General features: G+C 42.8%; 1 protein-coding gene across 1 annotated transcript in view; it reads left to right on the top strand.

Annotated features, from left to right (window-relative positions):
* Positions 1-21,135, top strand: part of LOC138662715 (Krueppel-like factor 5) — a 134,255-nt gene that overhangs the window by 80,499 nt on the left and 32,621 nt on the right. Inside the window, exon 3 of the mRNA XM_069748604.1 lies at positions 14,820-14,879. Within this exon, the coding sequence (XP_069604705.1) occupies positions 14,820-14,879 (60 nt within the window). The remainder of the gene's footprint in view (positions 1-14,819; positions 14,880-21,135) is intronic.

The raw sequence follows: 21,135 nt of genomic DNA, 5'->3' as shown, positions 1-21,135 counted from the left end.
GCGTCTAAAATTCTGTCATCTCGCCTTAACACATTTCTAGCTTCCCTTATCCATAGGGACCAAACAGGATTCGTGACAAGGAATTGCCATCAGTCAGGGAATAGCGAAAGTAGAGCCATACTCCTTGCTTATATTACGTCTGAAAAAGGTTTACGAGGCATGTTCTTATTGCTGGAACAAGGCCTTGGACTCCATCCCTTGTGAATATACGCAGTTAGGCTACGTTCACATTGACGTTCCGCCAATGTGCGTCGCTGTTGCGCCGGCGACGCAGCGGCGACGCGCACCTATGTTTAACATAGGGGACGCGTGCGTTGTTTTGGTGGCGTTTTTGCCACGTGCGTCGTTTCCGACGCTAGCGTCGGACGCAAGAAAACGCTACATTGTAGCATTTTCTGTGCGTCCGATTTTCGTCAAAAACGACGCACGCGTCGCAAAACGCGCGCGTTTTTGCGCGCGTTTGCGCGCGTTTTTACGTGCGTCGCACGTTGCGTCGCCGACGCAGGGCGGCGCAACGCTAGTGTGAACCTAGCCTTACTCTTCATAAAAGAGGTTTAGGCCCCCACTCCTTACAATGGTTCTTTACCTTGTACACAGCCTGGTATGTGGGATTCTCCTCCCCATCATTCCCTATAAGCAGAGGTACAGGTCAGAGATGCCGCTCTCTTGCCCTTCCTATTCATTTTTCATCATACGCCTCAACATGCTCCTTAGGGCAGATCCAAACATTGAGGTAATTGAGGTAGCCTGAGTTCAACATAAACAAAACTTTTTTGCATGTGATATACTTTCACTATATACCCCATACGTCCATTCCCAAACTACAACAGCCTCCATCTCAGGCCTCACAATTGCTGTAATCTAGATAAATCCGTAGCTCTCAACATTTCTCTTGATGAAAACAAACTGTCCCACTTGAAAGCTATTTCTCCTTTTAAATAGACCAAGTCCCAACTAAGTTACCTGGGAATGAAACTTACACCATCATACGTCAACTGCTATTCCAACATTTACCCTAAAACTGTCCATTCCTTCGTTGACCTGGTTGAACACTTGAAGGTCCATAATGATTTCCCGAATTTGATCATATCAAAATAGCATAGTTACCAAAACTCCTGCACCTATGTAGGATTCTTCCAGGATCTGTCCTGACCTATATCCTTTGCCACCGAAAGATGAAAATTGCTTTATTTTTTGTGGTTTCTTTTCGACCAAGAATTGCCACAATAGTCAGACATACTTTATATACACCTAGACCAGAGGTCTCAAACTGCATTCCTCGAGGGCTGCAAACAGGTCATGTTTTCAGAATTTCCTTTTATTGCACAGGTGATAATTTAATCCCCAGCAGAGAATGATTCCAGCACCTTGTGCAATGCTAAGGAAATCTTGAAAACACGCATGGTTTGAGGCCCTCGAGGAATGCAGTTTGAGACCCCTGAGCTAGACTAACCTGTCATGGGTGGACCACTATTAATCTGCAGATATGGGGCTAATATGTAGGTTGAAAGCTTTCTCTTTTTTTGTCCCCTTTTTTTTCTTGGACCTGTACTTTCCCTATTTGGCTCAAGTGTTTCTAATTAGCAGGAGACAGCAAGAGGGGTTCAGCCAATATTTGCTCTGAGATCAAGGTGAGTTTTTTAGCTCTGTTCCCTTGGTGTCGTAGCTATGTGTCAGCCATTGTTACTGTGATGCTGACCTGGAGCCATGGGGCTCTGTGTTGTAGTATGGGTGCTGTGGGGCATCAGGTCACTCCCTGGGTATTTGCGCTAATGCATCAACAGTGGTTGGTGTTTGATTCTGCACCTTTAGCCCCTTAATGACCGAGCCTATTTTGACCTCAATGAACAAGTAAAACTTTACAATTCTGACCACTGTCACTTTAAGTGGTAATAAGTCTGGAACTTCAACGGATCCCCGTGATTGTTTTTTCGTGACAAACTGTACTTCATGATAGTGCTAAAATGCATTCAATATGACTTGCGTTTATTTTTGAAAAATATTTGGCAAAATTTTTTAAATTAAATCAGAGAGTCATATCACACATAATAGTTAATAACTAACATTTCTCACATGTCTGCTTTATACCAGCACAATTTTGTAAACATTTTTTTTGTTAGGAAGTTATAAGGGTTAAAAGTTGACCAGTAATTTCTAATTTTTCCAACAAAATTTACAAAACTTTTTTTAGGGATCAAATCACATCCAAACTGACTTTGAGGGGCCTATATGGCAGAAAGTACCCAAAAGTGACACCATTTTAAAAACTGCACCCCTCAAGGTGCTCAAAACCGCATTCAAGAAATGTATAAACCTTCAGTTGCTTCAGAGAACTAAAGCAATGTGGAAACAAAAAAGAACATTCAACTTTTTTTCACAAAAAATTTACTTTAGATGCAAACTTTTTAATTTTCACAAGGATAACAAGAGAAAATGGATGAAAAAAATTGTTGCGCAGTTTCTCCTGAGCATGCTGATATGCCATTTGTGGGAGAAATCCACTGTTTGGGTGCATGGCAGGGCTCAGTAGGGAAGCAGCACCGTTTGACTTTTTGAATGGAAAATTGACTGGAATTGAGAGCGGACGTCATGTTGTGTTTGGAGAGCCCCTGATGTGCCTAAACGGTGGTATCCTCCCACAAGTGACTCCATGTTGGAAACTACACCCCTCAAGGATTTTATCCAGGGGTATATTGAGCAATTTGAACCCACAGGCACAACACAGAATTTGTTAACATTAGGTTGTCATATTGAATATGTCATCATTAGTGTTGAGCCTAAGTGCTTGCTACTCCAGTTTGCATCGGGTGCTCGGATATACACCGAATATCACGGATGCCAGAGTGATATTCTCGAGTTCTTGTCCTGCATGGTTTGTGGCTGTTAGACACCCCCAAAAAAACATACGGGGACCCGAGCACCTGACTCAAACTCGAATAGTGAGCACTTGTGCTCAACACTAGTCATCATATCGTCATTTTTGCCCTTACCCAATTCTAAAACTTAACCACAAACCCCACCCTAACCACAACCCTATCCACAACCCCAACACAACCCTAACCCCAACCTCAACCCCTAACACAACCCTAACCACAACCCCAACCCTAATCCTAACACAACCTTAGCCCTAACCCTACCTGAGAACCTGATGCAAACTCGAGTAGAGAACACTTGCACTCAAAGCTAGTCGACCTATAGTCATAATTTTTTTTACCCAATTGTAACCCGAACCCTAACCTTAAGCACAACCCTAACCAGATCTCCAACTCTGACCCTAACACAACCTAACCAAAACCTCAATCCCAACTCTAACCCTAAAACAACCCTAACCCCAACCTCCACCCTAACCCTAACACAACCCTAACCCCAACCATAACTGCAAAAAATGGAAAAAGTTAAACTATATATTTTATAATTTTTATTGAACTAAGTAGGAGACAAAGGGTGTTTTATTTACAATTTTTTCCCTTGATCACTGTGATAGGGTCTATCAGAGTATTGAAAAGGAACCAATAGGAAAAATGTCCAGTTGTTGCCAGATACCTGCCGTCAGATCTTGGAATATGACACAGAGAGCCGGGGGATGGAGCAGGAGGGCTGTTATGACCTGGTGGTTAGGAGCACCCGGAATGACCTGATAGTTAAACCTCATACAGGACGAGCTCTGGGATGTGGGAGCTCTGCTGACCGCAAGCCCTAATCCTATCACACACAATAGAAATAGCCGTGGAGCGCTCCTGACCAGACCTTGGCGCCTCGTCACAGCCTAAGAACTATCTAGCCCTAGAGATAGAAAATAAAGCCTACCTTGCCTCAGAGAAATTCCCCAAAGGTAAAGGAAGCCCCCCACATAAATTGACTGTGAGTAAAGATGAAAGTCACAAACGCAGAAATGAAACAGGTTTCAGCAAAGGGAGGCCAGACTTACTAAATAGACAGAGGATAGGAAAGGTAACTTTGCGATCAGCACAAAAACCTACAAAAGACCACGCAGAGTGTGCAAAAAAGACCTCCGCACCGACTCACGGTGCGGAGGGGCCACTCTGCATCCCAGAGCTTCCAGCTAGCAAGACAAAATCATGAAAACCAGCTGGACAAGAAAACAATGAACAAATAATGACTATCAGGAACTTAGCTTCTGCAGGAGAAGGCAGGTCACCAGAGAGATCCAGGAGCGAACTGAACCAATGCAAAAACATTGACAGCTGGCATGTAGTAACGATCTGAGAGGAGTTAAATAGAGCAGTCAACCAAAGGATAAACCACGTCACCTGTGTAAGGAACCTCAGAAGCAGCAGCTTCTCTCACAGCCACCAGAAGGAGCCCATAGACAGAACTCGCCGAAGTACCATTCACGACCACAGGAGGGAGTTCGACAACAGAATTCACAACAGTACCCCCCCTTGAGGAGGGGTCACCAAACCCTCACCAGAGGCCCCAGGCCGATCAGGATGAGCCAAATGAAAGGCACGAACAAGATCGGCAGCATGAACATCAGAGGCAAAAACCCAGGAATTATCTTCCTGACCATAACCCTTCCACTTGACCAGGTACTGGATTTTCCGTCTCGAAGCACGAGAATCCAAAATCTTCTCCACCACATACTCCAACTCCCCCTCGACCAACACCGGGGCAGGAGGATCAACGGAGGGAACCATAGGCGCCACGTATCTCCGCAACAACGACCTATGGAACACATTATGGATGGCAAAAGAAGCTGGAAGATCCAAACGAAATGACACAGGATTAAGAACTTCAGAAATCTTATATGGTCCAATGAAACAAGGCTTAAACTTAGGAGAGGAAACCTTCATAGGAACGTGACGAGATGACAACCAAACCAAATCCCCAACACGAAGTCGGGGACCAACACAGCGCCGGCGGTTAGCGAAACGTTGAGCCTTCTCCTGGGACAATGTCAAATTGTCCACCACATGAGTCCAAATCTGCTGCAACCTGTCCACCACTGCATCCACACCAGGACAGTCCGAAGGCTCAACCTGCCCTGAAGAGAAACGAGGATGGAAACCAGAATTACAGAAAAAAGGAGAAACTAAAGTAGCCGAGCTGGCCCGATTATTAAGGGCGAACTCAGCCAAAGGCAAGAAAGACACCCAATCATCCTGATCAGCAGAAACAAAGCATCTCAGATATGTCTCCAAAATCTGATTAGTTCGTTCGGTTTGGCCATTAGTCTGAGGATGGAAAGCTGAAGAAAAAGACAAATCAATGCCCATCTTAGCGCAAAAGGACCGCCAAAACCTCGAAACAAACTGGGAACCTCTGTCCGAGACGATGTTCTCTGGAATGCCATGCAAACGAACCACATGCTGGAAAAACAATGGCACCAATTCAGAGGAGGAAGGCAATTTAGACAAGGGTACCAAATGGACCATCTTAGAGAAGCGATCACAAACTACCCAAATGACCGACATCTTTTGAGAAACAGGGAGATCAGAAATAAAATCCATGGAAATATGCGTCCAGGGCCTCTTCGGGATCGGCAAGGGCAAAAGCAACCCACTGGCACTAGAACAGCAGGGCTTAGCCCGAGCACAAATCCCACAGGACTGCACAAAAAAAACGCACATCCCGTGACAAAGAAGGCCACCAAAAGGATCTAGCCACCAAATCTCTGGTACCAAAGATTCCAGGATGACCAGCCAATACTGAACAATGAATCTCCGAGATAACTCTACTAGTCCATCTATCAGGGACAAACAGTTTCTCCGTAGGACAACGGTCAGGTCTATCAGCCTGAAACTTTTGCAGCACACGCCGCAAATCAGGGGAAATGGCAGACAAAATTACCCCTTCTTTAAGAATACCCGCCGGCTCCGGAACACCCGGAGAGTCAGGCACAAAACTCCTTGACAGGGCGTCAGCCTTCACATTCTTAGATACCGGAAGGTATGAAACCACAAAATCAAAACGGGAGAAAAAGAGCGACCATCGAGCCTGTCTAGGATTCAACCGTTTGGCAGACTCGAGATAAGTTAAATTCTTGTGATCCGTCAAGACCACCACGCGATGTTTAGCTCCTTCAAGCCAATGTCACCACTCCTCGAATGCCCACTTCATGGCCAACAACTCCCGATTGCCCACATCATAATTGCGCTCAGCAGGCGAGAATTTTCTAGAAAAGAAGGCACAGGGTTTCATCACCGAGCCATCAGAATTTCTTTGCGACAAAACAGCCCCTGCTCCAATTTCAGAAGCATCAACTTCCACCTGAAAAGGGAGCGAAACATCTGGCTGGCACAACACAGGGGCAGAAGCAAAACGACGCTTCAACTCCTGAAAAGCCTCTACAGCCGCAGAGGACCAATTGACCACATCAGCACCTTTCTTGGTCAAATCAGTCAACGGCTTAGCAACACTGGAAAAGTTAGCGATGAAGCGACGATAAAAATTAGCAAAGCCCAGGAACTTCTGCAAGCTCTTCACAGATGTCGGCTGAGTCCAATCGTAAATGGCCTGAACTTTAACAGGGTCCATCTCGATAGTAGAAGGGGAAAAAATAAAACCCAAAAATGAAACCTTCTGAACTCCAAAGAGACACTTTGACCCCTTCACAAACAAGGAATTCGCACGAAGGACCTGGAACACCATTCTGACCTGCTTCACATGAGATTCCCAATCATCCGAAAAGACCAAAATGTCATCCAAATATACAATCATGAATCTATCCAGGTACTCTCGGAAGATGTCATGCATAAAGGACTGAAACACAGATGGAGCATTAGAAAGCCCGAATGGCATAACCAGGTACTCAAAATGGCCCTCGGGCGTATTAAATGCCATCTTCCATTCATAACCCCGTTTAATTCGCACAAGATTATACGCACCACGAAGATCTATCTTGGTGAACCAACTAGCCCCCTTAATCCGAGCAAATAAATCAGACAGCAGCGGCAAAGGATACTGAAATGTGACTGTGATTTTATTAAGAAGGCGGTAATCAATACAAGGTCTCAAAGAACCATCCTTCTTGGCCACAAAAAAGAACCCTGCTCCCAATGGTGACGACGACGGACGAATATGACCCTTCTCCAAGGATTCCTTTATATAACTCTGCATAGCGGCGTGCTCTGGCACAGATAAATTAAACAGACGGCCCTTAGGAAACTTACTACCAGGAATCAAATCAATAGCACTGTCGCAATCCCTATGAGGAGGTAGGGCACCAGATTTGGGCTCTTCAAATTCATCCCGGTAATCTGATAAAAACTCAGGGACTTCAGAAGGAGTGGAAGGTGAAATTGAGAGCAATGGAACATCACCATGTACCCCCTGACAACCCCAGCTGGACACAGACATAGATTTCCAATCCAACACTGGATTATGGACCTGTAGCCATGGCAACCCCAAAACGACCACATCATGCAGATTATGCAACACCAAAAAGCGAATATCCTCCTGATGTGCAGGAGCCATGCACATGGTCAATTGAGTCCAGGACTGAGGCTTATTCTTGGCCAAAGGCGTAGCATCAATTCCTCTCAATGGAATAGGATACTGCAAGGGCTCCAAGAAAAAACCACAGCGCCTGGCAAACTCCAAGTCCATCAAATTCAGGGCAGTGCCTGAATCCACAAATGCCATTACAGAATAGGACGACAGAGAGCAAATCAGAGCAACGGACAAAAGAAATTTAAACTGTACCGTACCAATGGTGGCAGACCTAGCGAACCGCTTAGTGCGCTTAGGACAATCGGAGAATGCATGAGTGGATTCACCACAGTAAAAACACAGCCCATTCCAATGTCTGTGTTCTTGCCGTTCAGCTCTGGTCAAAGTCCTATCACACTGCATAGGCTCAGGCCTATGCTCAGAGAATACCGCCAGATGGTGCACAGCTTTGCGCTCACGCATGCGCCGATCGATCTGAATGGCCAAAGACATAGACTCATTCAGACCAGCAGGCATGGGAAATCCCACCATGGCATCCTTAAGGGCTTCAGAAAGACCCTTTCTGAAAATTGCCGCCAGGGCACATTCATTCCACTGAGTAAGCACAGACCACTTTCTAAACTTCTGACAGTACACCTCCGCTTCATCCTGACCCTGACACAAAGCCAGCAAGATTTTCTCTACCTGATCCACTGAATTTGGTTCATCATAAAGCAATCCAAGTGCCAGAAAAAACGCATCAACATTACGCAATGCCGGATCTCCTGGCGCAAGGGAAAATGCCCAGTCTTAAGGGTCACCACGCAACAAAGAAATAATGATTTTTACCTGTTGAACGGGGTCACCAGAGGAGCGGGGTTTCAAAGCTAGAAACAGTTTACAATTATTTTTGAAATTCAAGAACCTAGATCTATCCCCAGAAAATAAGTCAGGAATAGGAATTTTAGGCTCTAACATAGGATTCTTAACCACAAAATCTTGAATGTTTTGTACCCTTGCAGAGAGATGATCCATACAAGAGGACAGACCTTGAATGTCCATATCTACACCTGTGTCCTGAACCTCCCAAAGGTCTAGGGGAAAAGAAAGACAAAACACAGTGCAAAGAAAAAAAATGGTCTCAGAAGTTCTCTTATCTCTCTATTGAGATGCAATAATACTTTGGGCCAGCTGTACTGTTATGACCTGGTGGTTAGGAGCACCCCGAATGACCTGATAGTTAAACCTCATACAGGACGAGCTCTGGGATGTGGGAGCTCTGCTGACCGCAAGCCCTAATCCTAACACACACAATAGAAATAGCCGTGGAGCGCTCCTGACCAGACCTAGGCGCCTCGTCACAGCCTAAGAACTATCTAGCCCTAGAGATAGAAAATAAAGCCTACCTTGCCTCAGAGAAATTCCCCAAAGGTAAAGGAAGCCCCCCACATAAATTGACTGTGAGTAAAGATGAAAGTCACAAACGCAGAAATGAAACAGGTTTCAGCAAAGGGAGGCCAGACTTACTAAATAGACAGAGGATAGGAAAGGTAACTTTGCGATCAGCACAAAAACCTACAAAAGACCACGCAGAGTGTGCAAAAAAGACCTCCGCACCGACTCACAGTGCGGAGGGGCCACTCTGCATCCCAGAGCTTCCAGCTAGCAAGACAAAATCATGAAAACCAGCTGGACAAGAAAACAATGAACAAATAATGACTATCAGGAACTTAGCTTCTGCAGGAGAAGGCAGGTCACCAGAGAGATCCAGGAGCGAACTGAACCAATGCAAAAACATTGACAGCTGGCATGGAGTAACGATCTGAGAGGAGTTAAATAGAGCAGTCAACCAAAGGATAAACCACGTCACCTGTGTAAGGAACCTCAGAAGCAGCAGCTTCACTCACAGCCACCAGAGGGAGCCCATAGACAGAACTCGCCGAAGTACCATTCACGACCACAGGAGGGAGTTCGACAACAGAATTCACAACAGAGGGCCCAAGGATGACAGAGATATCATGAGGGGAGGGGGCTCAGGGGACCCCATGTTAGATCAAATCAGAGATGTGGATACACTTCAAATTTTTGCCATTTTTTAAAGATTTTAGCAAGCAATCATGCAAAGTGTTTATAACAATAATGTCACAAGTACTGTATAAGCTTTGGATGTGCGGTCCATGTCTGTGAGCTATGGGTGATCTGCTTCATTCGAATCTTATCAGATTCATGCACCTCTAGTCAGGATATAAGCCACTAGCCTAGTCATTGAGCCTTACCCCTCAGGAGCCCACCTCCTGTGGTGATAGGCATGGAGTCCTCATTCTCACATGATGCTTTCTGTGTGAACCTATTTTCCCAGGAGACTAAGCACCTGGCACTTTATTGCACAGGGTCACTGCTCACCACTGTTAGATCCTTTAGATACTGCATTAGTTATGTATTATTATTTTTCCCTGTGTGTTGCACCTTTTTCATTATTGAATACTATTTAACACCATTTGTGTCTCTTTATACCTATGTCATATAAAGAAAAAAACCTTGCACTCAACTTAGATGCTCTGGTGAAATTTTAATGTAGTACTCATAAACGTTTCGGTCCAATATAGCAGGACCTTCATCAGTAACGTACTTAGAGATAAATGGAGAGACAACCGTGTCTCTGTGCACACTGAACACTGCGTCTTAGAGAACGAGGAGTAACGTAAACTCAGGGACCTAATCCCAACTGATAGAGTGAGAGGAGAAGTGTGCCAGGAAGCAGACGCGGAGGACTGATGAAGGTCCTGCTATATTGGACCGAAACGTTTATGAGTACTACATTAAAATTTCACCAGAGCATCTAAGTTGAGTGCAAGGTTTTTTTCTTTATATACTCCAAAGGTGTGGGAGCCTACCTTAGCACCTCTCACAGCTGTGCACACGCGCTTTATTGTTTATACCTATGTCAGACATTCATTTTATCTACATGGCTCTATGATTTATCATTTATGACGGTTAGATGCATTGCATCTCAGTGTCAAGTTTTGGCCTAGGAGCAATGTGTGCGTTGTCATATATTTTGTTAGTTGTGTCCTGACTTTTGCTTTATAATAGAGATTTGTATTGTTAAAATTTAGGAAGTACAACCAATGTTTTTTAAGTGTCATTCCTCTTTTTTCTTAAACAGATAAGCATGTGGACATTGTACCGGTATTGCAGGAAAAATGGATGTCAAACATGCCTGCTGCTGCTCTGATCTTTTAGGATTAGAAAGAGGGAAATATAATAACATGTTGTAATGATACTCATGAGTCACATGCAGGTTTAAGGGGGTTGTCCACAACTCAGGCAGCCTCTTCTCAATCAGTATATTTCCTCAGTAAAATAACAACACTTGTATGTACTTCCAGTGTCGGCACCTTTACAGCGGTGTTAACACTGGTTCTCCTGGGCCCATCTCGGCCTCTTCATTGTCTCATCTTTCATACAAATCAGACATCCTGGAAACATGATGTGTTGGGGGCCGTGAGGACGGGGTTTGGGAAACACTGACCTAAACAATTAATCTTGCATCAATTTTTCACCGCTGTGTTTAGTAGAGTAGAATGTGGTAGAGGTGAATGTGGGTCTCTCTCTTTTCTCTTCTATAGTAGCTGCGGAAATAGCTGATCCTATATCAAAGTCCTCTTTAGTTTGGCGTTGGAAGATGTTCAACACCTGATTGAAATACGATGCATACATTTCACCCAAAATATATCTCATATACATTTTAGTGATATCTGCCAGCTCTTCTAGAAAGTTCAGGAAGCTCCTGGAAGAATGGGAATGCTCCAGGACAAATTGGTAAATACTGTACAGTATATCAGGTGCAAATATTTCCATATACTACTGTGTTGTGACTCCTCCATCAACATGACGCAGAAGAAAACTAGAAAGACCGGTCTCTTTTTTTGCAAATTTCAGTTGATCACTTTTATTCCTCAGGAACAATTCTTTTCAGAAAACACATGGTTGTAAACGTTCAAATTTTTGTTAAGGCATAAAAAGTCACAGGTTTTCTCCTACTTTATATATGTGCAAAGTGGGTTAACTTGGCTAACTTGTAAAATAAGGCAAGTGTAGGACAGATTAATTCTTAGTAAAGAATAAAGACAGATGCAAAATATACTTCTAGTCTACATCTGATCCCAGCAAGCATAGATTTAACTTTCTGCCTGTAGTACAGCACGGGATATGCCACATTTATTGAGAGTTGTGTGCCTCTTTACGGTTGTTCTACAACTAAGTATGGTTTAAGACTGGTATATGAAACTTCAAAATTAATACAACGCAAACCTATGTATTTAGTTTCAAACTTTTTATTGAGAAGTCATCATGAGGAATCTGTCCAGACATTGAAAACAGGAGGTAAGAAAGTAAACATGTTTATCATACAAAAACAAAAGGGGAAATGCAAAGGGAAGAAAGGGAGAACAGTGATCCAGTGGTCCGTATCCCCTCCAGTGGATGAGGTATTGGGAGGAATTCTGGACCTTCCAAGAATCCACAACCCTCTGAACCTCATACTCTAAACCACCGTCGACTGAAACCGGAGGAGGCGGGGATGAGGGTGAAAATGCCGAAGTGACAAATTCCTTTGATAGAGATTTATGGAACACGTTAGAGATGTGAAGGGATGGAAGAAGCTTTATTCCAAATCCGACAGGATTGCCCACCTCTAGTATCGCATATGGACTAATAAACTTTGGACCCAACTTTGACTATGGCACTTTAAGATTAATGTTCCTAGATGACAAAAAAACCTTATCTCCAATCTTAAAAACAGGACCCATCAAATATGTTCTATCAGCTTTCCATTTTTGGAGAGTCTGAGCAGTCCCAATATTCTTTTGAATCTCCCTCCAGACATCCCCAAGTCTCTGTACAGTGCCTTCAGCCCAGGACATTCAGAACTAATCTTAAAAAATTCACCAAAATGGGGTGAAAACCATCGTTACAGAAAAATGGTGAGGTACCAGTAGACTGATTTACTCGACTGTTAAAAGAAAATTCAGCGTGAGGTAAAAACAAAGAGCAAATAAAACTGCCCTAATTCCGATCTCCGAAGCATCCACCTCCTCCTCAATGAATGATTCTTGGAGATCAGGTTGGATTAAAATGGGACAGACATAAAACACTCTTATAATCTTTCAGAAGCCCTGATAGCACCCGCAGACTAAACCTTGAGATTCTCCCCCTCACGTGTAAAGTCAGTCAGAGGTTTATCTATCTGAGGAAAACCCTTGATAAATTTCCTGTAATAGTTGGTGAAAAACGCTTCAAAGCATTAAACTCATGAGGTTGAACCCGATCGATTATGACTTGCACCTTCCCAGGGTCCATCTTAAACACTTCTGCTGACAAGGTAAACCCCTCTAAGATCAAGTTTTTAAAACACCCTGGCCGCCAGAAGCTGATTATATAGGTCGAGAATGAGTGGAAGTGGGTAAGTGGGAAAGTGGTTAAAAATAACCAGGATGATTTTCTTTAGTTCTTGGAAAGTGAGTGAAGGATGGAGAACCCCATCTGTCTTTTTAACAAAGAAAAATCTGGCAGCTACAGGGAAGGAGGAAGGACAGATATTACCCTTCCATAAACTTTTGTTAACATTCCCTGCAGGGGGAAGGAAGAGGACACGTGCATATATATGTAATGAGCATATTTTGGGGACTCATTACCCCACGTCCTTGTTGAGTGGTGGCAACGTGTTGTGTAGCCGGAGTGTGGACTGTGTTGAGGTTCGATTTATAATCAGATCAGTTTATAGTGGTTGAGTGCTGGATTGACTGATTGGTGATAAATTAACAATTGCAGGTGCACCCGCTTCACGTGCTGACAAGTGTGTATGTGACAGAAGACTATTTTGGTGTACCATAAGTGGGCGATAGGTCATCTTCACCAGATATGCTAAAGAACTCCAAGGTCTGATGCAGCCTCTGAAGCATCTTTCTGAAACATAGGGGTATTATTCATGGAGATAAGTGGGTATATGTTAAGCACAAATCAATTTAAGAGAGATTTCTATTAAAGAAATTCAACTATTTCCCCTAGAAAGGCTATGACAAAAATGAAACGTCCTCAAAGTGGAGCATGAAATAACAAAATTGGCCTCCCATTTTTCCTTACACAATGAATGTAGAGACAAGATAATAAATACCTCTGCTAATGTATGGTATGATTTTGAGCTTCCCCCAACGGCATCCACCCGGGAACGCTTGATTAGCAAAGAAGCTCAGTATACTGTGGGTGAAGGGTGGGATTGTAGTTGGAAATGAAATTGGAGACATCTCTAAAGGTGGAGAAAGTGTAACTCATTGGGTGATGTTAACTTTTAATCTGGCGGTAATGGACCAGTGGCCCTCAAATGCCATTGTAAAGTGTAAAGGTACCGTCACATTAAGCGACGCTGCAGTGATCCAGACAACGATGCCGATCGCTGCAGGGTTGCTGTGTGGTCGCTGGAGAGCTGTCACACAGACAGCTCTCCAGCGACCAACGATGCCGAAGTCCCCGGGTAACCAGGGTAAACATCGGGTTACTAAGCGCAGGGCCGCCCTTAGTAACCCGATGTTTACCCTGGTTACCAGTGTAAATGTAAAAAAAACAAACACTACATACTTACATTCCGGTGTTTGTTGCGTCCCCCGGCGTTCTGCTTCCCTGCACTGTGTAAGCGCCGGCCGTAAAGCAGAGCGGTGACGTCACTGCTGTGCTCTGCTTTACGGCCAGCCGGCGCTGACACAGTGCAGGGAAGCAGAACGCCGGGGGACGCGACAGACACCGGAATGTAAGTATGTAGTGTTTGTTTATTTTTACATTTACACTGGTAACCAGGGTAAACATCGGGTTACTAAGCGCGGCCCTGCGCTTAGTAACCCGATGTTTACCCTGGTTACCAGTGAAGTCATTGCTGAATCGGCGTCACACACGCCGATTCAGCGATGTCTGCGGGAGATCCAGCGACGAAATAAAGTTCTGGCCTTCTAGCTCCGACCAACGATGTCACAGCAGGATCCTGATCGCTGCTGCGTGTCAAACACAACGATATCGCTATCCAGGACGCTGCAACGTCACGGATCGCTATCGTTATCGTTACAAAGTTGTTCAGTGTGAAGGTACCTTAAGTTTCAGGTTTTTTAGATCTCTCTCCATCTATATGATTCTTTATAAGTTTTGAAAACTGTAAATAACAACCAGTCACTTGATGATGTACTACACTAGATATTACGTTTCATCATATCTTTAGCAAACATGTCCCATGGTCTAACTCTAACATGTCTTTTATGTGCACTGGGATATTTTTGATGAACAGCATTAACAATAACATTGCAATGTAATAGCTTGAAATACTATAATAACATCTTTTGTTTTCAAACTTAATATTGATTTGTACTGTGGTTTTTATTTAGGTTGCATGAAGGTGTACACCAAGAGCTCACATCTCAAGGCACATCAGAGAACACACACAGGTAATACAATGTAGCATAACCCAAGATCAATTAACCTCCAGTTCCTAAACCTCAGCTAATACTGTATTTTCTGATTTTAGTAATAGTGAAGAAATTAATATGTCATGAGTAGAAATGAGCAGATGGCTGGTTTGCACATTTTTTCTCCGGGAAATTCGATTAGAGGATAACTTATTCTCTGTAAATGTAAATGTAATGTCTATTATTATGATCTGGATTCTCTCAGACCTCTGAGGATAAAAAATGTAATATGTAAAAAAAAATGAAATCCTTATACTCACTTCACCGCTCATTTCTCTGGTCACTCAGCTACTCACTGCCACCCATTTTCGGCCTTCACTGCATCTTCTGATCCCTCGGCACTCACACTTGAATTGCCGGAACTTCCTGCTTTTTGCACAACTGTATGGAAGATAATGGCTTTGTGACGTCATGATGTGAGTCAGAACCTTCCTCGAGCATGTGCAAAGCTGTGCTGGGCCTCATAAAAACTGGAAATCTTGGCTCAGTTTGATAGGCCTGAGGATTCCAGTCCAAGTGGCGGGAGGGAAGGAAGATTTAGTGAGGAACGGACAAGTTGTTGTGAGGAGTGGAGAGGCCAGACAGGTCTACATGAAGTCAGTAGAAATATTTTTTTCGTTTTTTTTTTTTAACCTTTTAATAGCCTTTTATGGTTCAAATAAAAAAACAGCCATATTGCTGAATCTACTGTACACAGAAGTGAATTACAAAAAAATCCACATTTTTCAAATGCATATTTTTTAAAAATTTGAGTCCAATTAAATTCCACTTTAATTTATTTGCTCATCTCAAGTCAGAAGATCTTAAATCTGTTACTTGGTTAAAAGTTGGTTTTAAAGTATTAAAGTGAGTAGGAATATAGAAGGTTTGGTGACCACTCATTATTTCATTTCTACCTGTTTTTTTGTTGCGTTTTTGGTGATTAGAGCCTTTTTCTTGTTTTCATGAAATTTATCTTTACATTTGTGACTTTTTTTAACCCCTTTGCCCACCAAGCCTGTTTTCACCTTCATGACCAGCCAAATTGTACAATTCTGACCACTGTCACTTTATGAGGTAATAACTCTGGAATGTTTCAACGGATCCCACTGATTTTGAGAATGTTTTCTCGTATATATTGTACTTCATGATAGTGGTAAAAATTTCTTTGATATGACTTGCATTTATTTGTGAAAAAATGGAAATTCGTCGATAATGTAGAACATTTTGCAATTTTCTAATTTTGAATTCTTCTGCCCTTAAATAAGAGAGATATTTAACACAAAGTAGTTAATAAATAACATGTCCCACTTGTTTACTTCACATTAGAAAAAAATTTGAATCAAATTTTTTTTGTTAAAAAGTTATAAGAGTTAAACGTTGACCAGCAATTTCTCATTTTCTAACAAAATTTGCAAAACCATTTTTTTTAGGGACCACATCACATTTGAAGTGAGTTTGGGGGGGCCAATATAACAGAAAATACCCAAAACTGACACCATTTTAAAACCTACACCCTTCAAGGTGCTCAAAACCCACATTCAATAAGTTAATTAATCCGTCAGGTGTTTCACAGGAACTGAAGCAGTGTGGAAGGAAAAATTAGCATTCAACTGTTTTTCACTAAAATTTTAATTTACACCCACTTTTCTTTTTATTTCACAAGAGTAACAGGAGATAATGGACGCAAAATTTGTAGTGTAATGTCTCCTGAAAATGCCGATACCCCATATGTGAGGAAAAAAACGTGTTTGAGTGCACAGCAAGGCTCGGAAATGAAGAAGCAACATTTGACTTTATGAACGCAAAATTGGCTGGAACTGAGAGGGGATGCCATGTTGCGCTTGGAGATTTCCTGATATGGCTAAATGGTAGAAACCCCCACAAGTGACCTCACTTTGGAAACTAGACCCCTCAAGGAACTTATTTAAATGTTTGGTGAGCACTTGCACCCTCAGGTGCTTCACAGAAGTTTATAAATGTAGAGCAATGAAAATAAAAAAATCACATTTTTCACGTGGGTAACAGAAGAAAATGGACTCCAAAATTTTTGTACAATTTCTGATAAGTATCCTGATACCCCATATGTGGGGAAAAAAACCCTGTTTGGGTGCCCATCAGGGCTCGGAAATGAAGGAAGGACATTTTGGAATGCAGATTTTGGCATCATGTTGCATTTACAGAGCCGCTGATTTGCCAAAACAGTAAAAATTCCCAAGTGCCCACATTTTGGAAACTAGACCCCCCCCAGGAAGTTATTTACATATATGTGATGAGCACTGTGAACCTCCAAATGCCTAACAGAAAATTATAACATTGAGCCGTGAAAATAAAATAATCTAATCTTTTTCACAAAAAATTATCTTTTAGCCTCCATTTTTTATTTTCACAAGGGTAACAGGAGAAAGTAGAACTCAAAATTTGTAGTGCAATACATACTGATACTCCATATGTGGGGGAAAACCACTGTTTGAGCGCATGTCAGTACTCGGAAGGGAAGGAGCGCCATTTGAATTTTTGATGGCAAAATTTTCTGGAATCATTACCAGACACCATGTGATTCACAGAAGTTTATCACGAGTCGTGAAGATAAAAAAAATCTAATTTTTCCCCAAAAATTATCTTTTATCCCCATTTTTTCCCACAAGAATAACAGGAGAATATGGACCCCAAAATTTCTTGTGCAATTTCTAATGAGTACACTGATACTCCATATGTGGGAGAAAACCACTGTTGAAGGGAAGAAGTGACATTTTGGAATGCAGACTTTGATGGAATGGTCTGCCGAGGTCATGTCCCATTTGCAAAGCCCCTGGAAATCGACTACAAGTGACTCGATTTTGGAAACTAGACCCCTCAATGAATTTATTTAGATATGTGACGAGCAACGTGAACCCCCAAGTGCCTCACAAAAAATTATAACGTTGTAAAAATAAAAAAATAAAGTTTTTTCCACAAAAATTATCTTTTAGCCCCAATTTTTTTATTTTCACAAGGGTAATAGGAGAAAATTAAAATCAAAATCTGTTGGGCAATTTCTCCTGAGTATGTTGATACCCTATATGTGGGTAAAAACTACTGTTTGAGCGCACGTCAGGACTTGAAAGGTAGGGAGTGATGTTTTGGAATGCAGACTTTGATGGAATGATCTGTGGTAAATGCGTCGCGTTTGCAAAGACCCTGATGTGCATAAACAGTAGAAGCACCCCCCCCACAAGTGACCCTATATTGGAATTTATCTGGTATTTTTCTAGTATTTGAATATTATAATGTGGCGGCATATACATAAATGATGTAGAGTGCATCAGGTTGGCATATGCGAGTTGTGCAGTGTACATCAGGTTGGCATACGTAAGTTGTATAGTGTACGTTAGGTTGTCATACATGAGCTGTGTAAGTCAGAAATGAATTTAGTAGTCCATGGATGGTGGTACAGTCTAAAGCATTCTTTTATACACAGGCCAGGTTTGAAAGGGCATGTGTCGCATTACCAAATGGTATCCTTGTGTATTCCCTTTTGTAACAGACTTTACACCTTTTTTGCGACTTTCCTTTCTTTGTATTTTGAGGGATCTCACCAACGAAATGCTGGTCTTGTACGATACAAGCACCTTCAGTTCAGGAAGTACTGAAGATACAATGCACCGGTCTGGCCTGCACATTGTTATAGCACAAAAGCGTTGTACATTGCCATCTGTATGATGTGCACAGCCAGCTTCTTGTACCACAACTTGGCTTTCTTCATGGCACTATACGGCTGGAGAACTTGATCAGAGAGATCAACCCCCCCCATGTTCTTGTTGTACTCCAGTACACAATGTGGTTTGTGGACCTGTATAGTGGTACCTCGTTCAGGTGTGGGGGTGCTGCCATCACCATGTATGGTGGTCAAGAAAAGGAAATCCCTCTTGTCCTTGACCACCAGCATGTTGTCGCTAGATTGGGCTCTGCTCTCACCCTTCCTGAGAAACTGCTCAATTAGTGTCTTAGAGAGAGGCCTTTCTGATTTTTGCGGATAGTATGGCAGGATGTGGTACCTCGTGCAGAGAGGGACTTGAAGAGTGAGATAGATAAAAAAGTCTTTTTCAGCTCACCTGTCCACTCTGTGCATGGCTGCCATCCCAGGAAGTAGTAAAAAATCAATCACCAATCACCAAGAGGTTGCACTCCAATAAGCTTTATTCCAAAATCTATCTATATAATCGTCTAAGGGGTACTTTCATCTGTCTGCCTGTCTGTAACGGAAATCAGGCTTAGTCCGGCTGCGAATTGGCCCCTCCCTACTTTCCTCCAGTCAGTGCCCTCTCCAGTCAGTGCCAGTGTGTCGCCCCATCCCGGACCAACTTTTTACTATTGATGCTGCCTATGCAGCATTAATAGTAAAAAGATATAATGTTAAAAATAATAATTTAAAAAAATTGTGCTATTCTCACCTTCCGACATCCACCGATGCGCGCAATGCTGCCGCCAGCTTCCGTTCCCAGAGATGCATTGCAAAATTACCCAGATGACTTAGCAGTCTCGCGAGACCGCTAAGTCATCTGGGTAATTTCACAATGCATCTCTGGGAACAGAAGCTGGCGGCCGCATCGCGTGCGTCGGGACAGCTTCGGTGGACGACGGAGGGTGATTATACAACTATATTTTTTATTTTAATTCTTTTTTTTTAACAGGGATATGATGCCCACACAGCTATATACTACGTGGGCTGTGTTATATACTGCGTGGGCTGTGTTATATACTATGTGGGCTGTGCTATATATTATGTGGGCTGTGTTATATACTGCCTGGCTGCTATATACTACGTGGGCAGTGTTATATACTGCATGGGCTGTGTTATATACTACTTGGCCTTTTTTATATACTATGTAAGCTGTGCTATATATTACGTGGGCTGTGTTATATACTGCCTGGCTGCTATATACTATGTGGGCAGTGTTATATACTGCGTGGGCTGTGTTATATACTACGTGGCCTGTGTTATATACTGCGTGGGCTGTGCTATATATTACGTGGGCTGTGCTATATACTACATGGCTGCTATATACTATGTGGCTGCTATATACTATGTGGCTGTGCTATATACTACGTGGCTGTCTGTGTTACGTGGGCTGTGCTATTTACTATGTGGCTGCTATTTACTATGTGGCTGCTATATACTACGTGGCTGTGCTATATACTATGCGGCTGTGCTATATACCACGTGGCTGTGCTATATACTGCATGGCTGTGGTATATACTATGTAGCTGTCTGTGTTATATACTACGTGGCTGTGTGATATACTATGTGGCTGTGCTATGTACTACGTGGCTGTGCTAAGCGCGACGTACATACATACAGTGGGGCAAAAAAGTATTTAGTCAGTCAGCAATAGTGCAAGTTCCACCACTTAAAAAGATGAGAGGCGTCTGTAATTTACATCATAGGTAGACCTCAACTATGGGAGACAAACTGAGAAAAAAAAATCCAGAAAATCACATTGTCTGTTTTTTTAACATTTTATTTGCATATTATGGTGGAAAATAAGTATTTGGTCAGAAACAAACAATCAAGATTTCTGGTTCTCACAGACCTGTAACTTCTTCTTTAAGAGTCTCCTCTTTCCTCCACTCATTACCTGTAGTAATGGCACCTGTTTAAACTTGTTATCAGTATAAAAAGACACCTGTGCACACCCTCAAACAGTCTGACTCCAAACTCCACTATGGTGAAGACCAAAGAGCTGTCAAAGGACACCAGAAACAAAATTGTAGCCCTGCACCAGGCTGGGAAGACTGAATCTGCAATAGCCAACCAGCTTGGAGTGAAGAAATCAACAGTGGGAGCAATAATTAGAAAATGGAAGACATACAAGACCACTGATAATCTCCCTCGATCTGGGGCTCCACGCAAAATCCCACCCCGTGGGGTCAGAATGATCACAAGAACGGTGAGCAAAAATCCCAGAACCACGCGGGGGGACCTAGTGAATGAACTGCAGAGTGCTGGGACCAATGTACCAAGGCCTACCATAAGTAACACACTACGCCACCATGGACTCAGATCCTGCAGTGCCAGACGTGTCCCACTGCTTAAGCCAGTACATGTCCGGGCCCGTCTGAAGTTTGCTAGAGATTATTTAGATGATCCAGAGGAGTTTTGGGAGAATGTCCTATGGTTTGATGAAACAAAACTGGAACTGTTTGGTAGAAACACAACTTGTCGTGTTTGGAGGAAAAAGAATACTGAGTTGCATCCGTCAAACACCATACCTAC

The sequence above is a fragment of the Ranitomeya imitator genome, chromosome 2 (assembly GCF_032444005.1).
Source record: "Ranitomeya imitator isolate aRanImi1 chromosome 2, aRanImi1.pri, whole genome shotgun sequence".
Lineage (NCBI taxonomy): Eukaryota > Metazoa > Chordata > Amphibia > Anura > Dendrobatidae > Ranitomeya > Ranitomeya imitator.
This window is presented reverse-complemented; position numbering and strand designations above follow the sequence as displayed.